This window comes from Rhagoletis zephyria, unplaced genomic scaffold (genome assembly GCF_001687245.7).
Source record: "Rhagoletis zephyria isolate East Lansing unplaced genomic scaffold, Rhagoletis_zephyria_1.1 Rzeph_scaffold_43394, whole genome shotgun sequence".
In the NCBI taxonomy this organism is placed as follows: Eukaryota; Metazoa; Arthropoda; class Insecta; order Diptera; family Tephritidae; genus Rhagoletis; species Rhagoletis zephyria.
The window spans coordinates 1-1,308 of NW_016200449.1; the positions used below are offsets into that span (position 1 = coordinate 1).

General features: G+C 41.6%; 1 protein-coding gene across 1 annotated transcript; it reads left to right on the forward strand.

Annotated features, from left to right (window-relative positions):
* Positions 1–63: 63 nt before the first annotated feature.
* On the forward strand, positions 64–699 carry LOC108355206 (uncharacterized; the record flags this gene model as incomplete). The annotated part of the gene is made up of 1 exon (XM_017606377.1): positions 64–699. A coding segment is annotated over one exon (630 nt), but the record flags the coding sequence as incomplete, so codon positions are not given.
* Between the last annotated feature and the right edge of the window lie 609 nt (positions 700–1,308).

The window sequence follows — 1,308 nt, forward strand, 5'->3', positions numbered from 1 at the left end:
CATTTTATAGACTAAAAACTTGTTTACTTCATACACACACACACACACACACACACACACACACAGTTCTTTATATCTACCGGCGTTCAAGCAGCACAGCCCGCCAATCAAGATTTGCAAACTTTTATCGCTCGTGTCGAACGTCTGGTGCTCGATACCACCGATCGCGCGCTGATTATCACCCGAAATGTTTATCTGCACATCAGCAAGGAGATGCCGCCAACGCTGCTGCAAGCTGCCAACGAAACTCTGCAAACCTATATTTGGCAGGTGAATGAAGCATTGAGTGGCGGCGGCACGTCAAATACCAACTTCACCACCAAACGCAAATTGCTGCGACAATTCAAGTTGAACAATCTACAAATTGAAATGCTGCGCCGCCAATTGACTCCGCTGCAACCGGAATTCAAGTTTCAACTGATTTCCGATGAGTTTTCCATTTCCCAAAAGAATGTTACCGAATTTGATAATTTGTATTTGCGGTTCATGAGCGAATTTGCGGCTGCTTCCCAACAGTTGTGGGATACACTGTCCGAGCCTACTGTGGAGGAGCAGCAGGAGCTGCTGGAATTGCTGGATGAGATTTCAAAAGAGCAGCAGCTACACGAGAAGGATAAATTATATGATGAATTTATTGCCATGTTTCTATTTAAAATCGAAGAGAATGAACTGGAGGCTAAGGAGTTGTACTGAAGTTCAATAAACCAACTTAAACAATTTGCAATTCTTTTAAATTTCTGAAATGACAAGGGAAAAGAGGTTTTATTTCGCTACTAAATATGAATATGGAGTAATTTGGGTTTTCTTTAAAAGCCGTTTTTTTTGTTGTCGCGTTGAGGAAAACAAGGAATTGCCAAATTGGTTTTTGAAAGTTCCTTCTTTTTAAGTGTAGATAACAGAAAACGGTCAACCAAATGACTAATCGTCTAGCGCCCCATAAGGGTTCCGGTGAGAAGTCAAACGTTTTGTTTTTAAAGCCTCAAAAAAGTCTATATCGTCACTACACACGAATGAAGGCGCACTAGTGTTTTGAAGACGAAAAAAGACGCCTAAGGAAAACTTCGGCGAAGAAAGAAGCGTAAACATGGATTTATATCTGGCCAAGGACTGTCACTTCAGCATCATTCCCTAAAACCTATTTGGGGAATTTAGGTACTGTTACACCCGCAAACATAGTCGACCGCGAAAATAAGTTTACGGGTCTTACTTCGCCGTCAAATATTTTAATGCGTCCTTCTACGGCGTCAACTATGTTAAGAGTCTTTATTCGTGTCTTGGTAGCTGCTCTAGTCGTCTCTCCAACTTGAT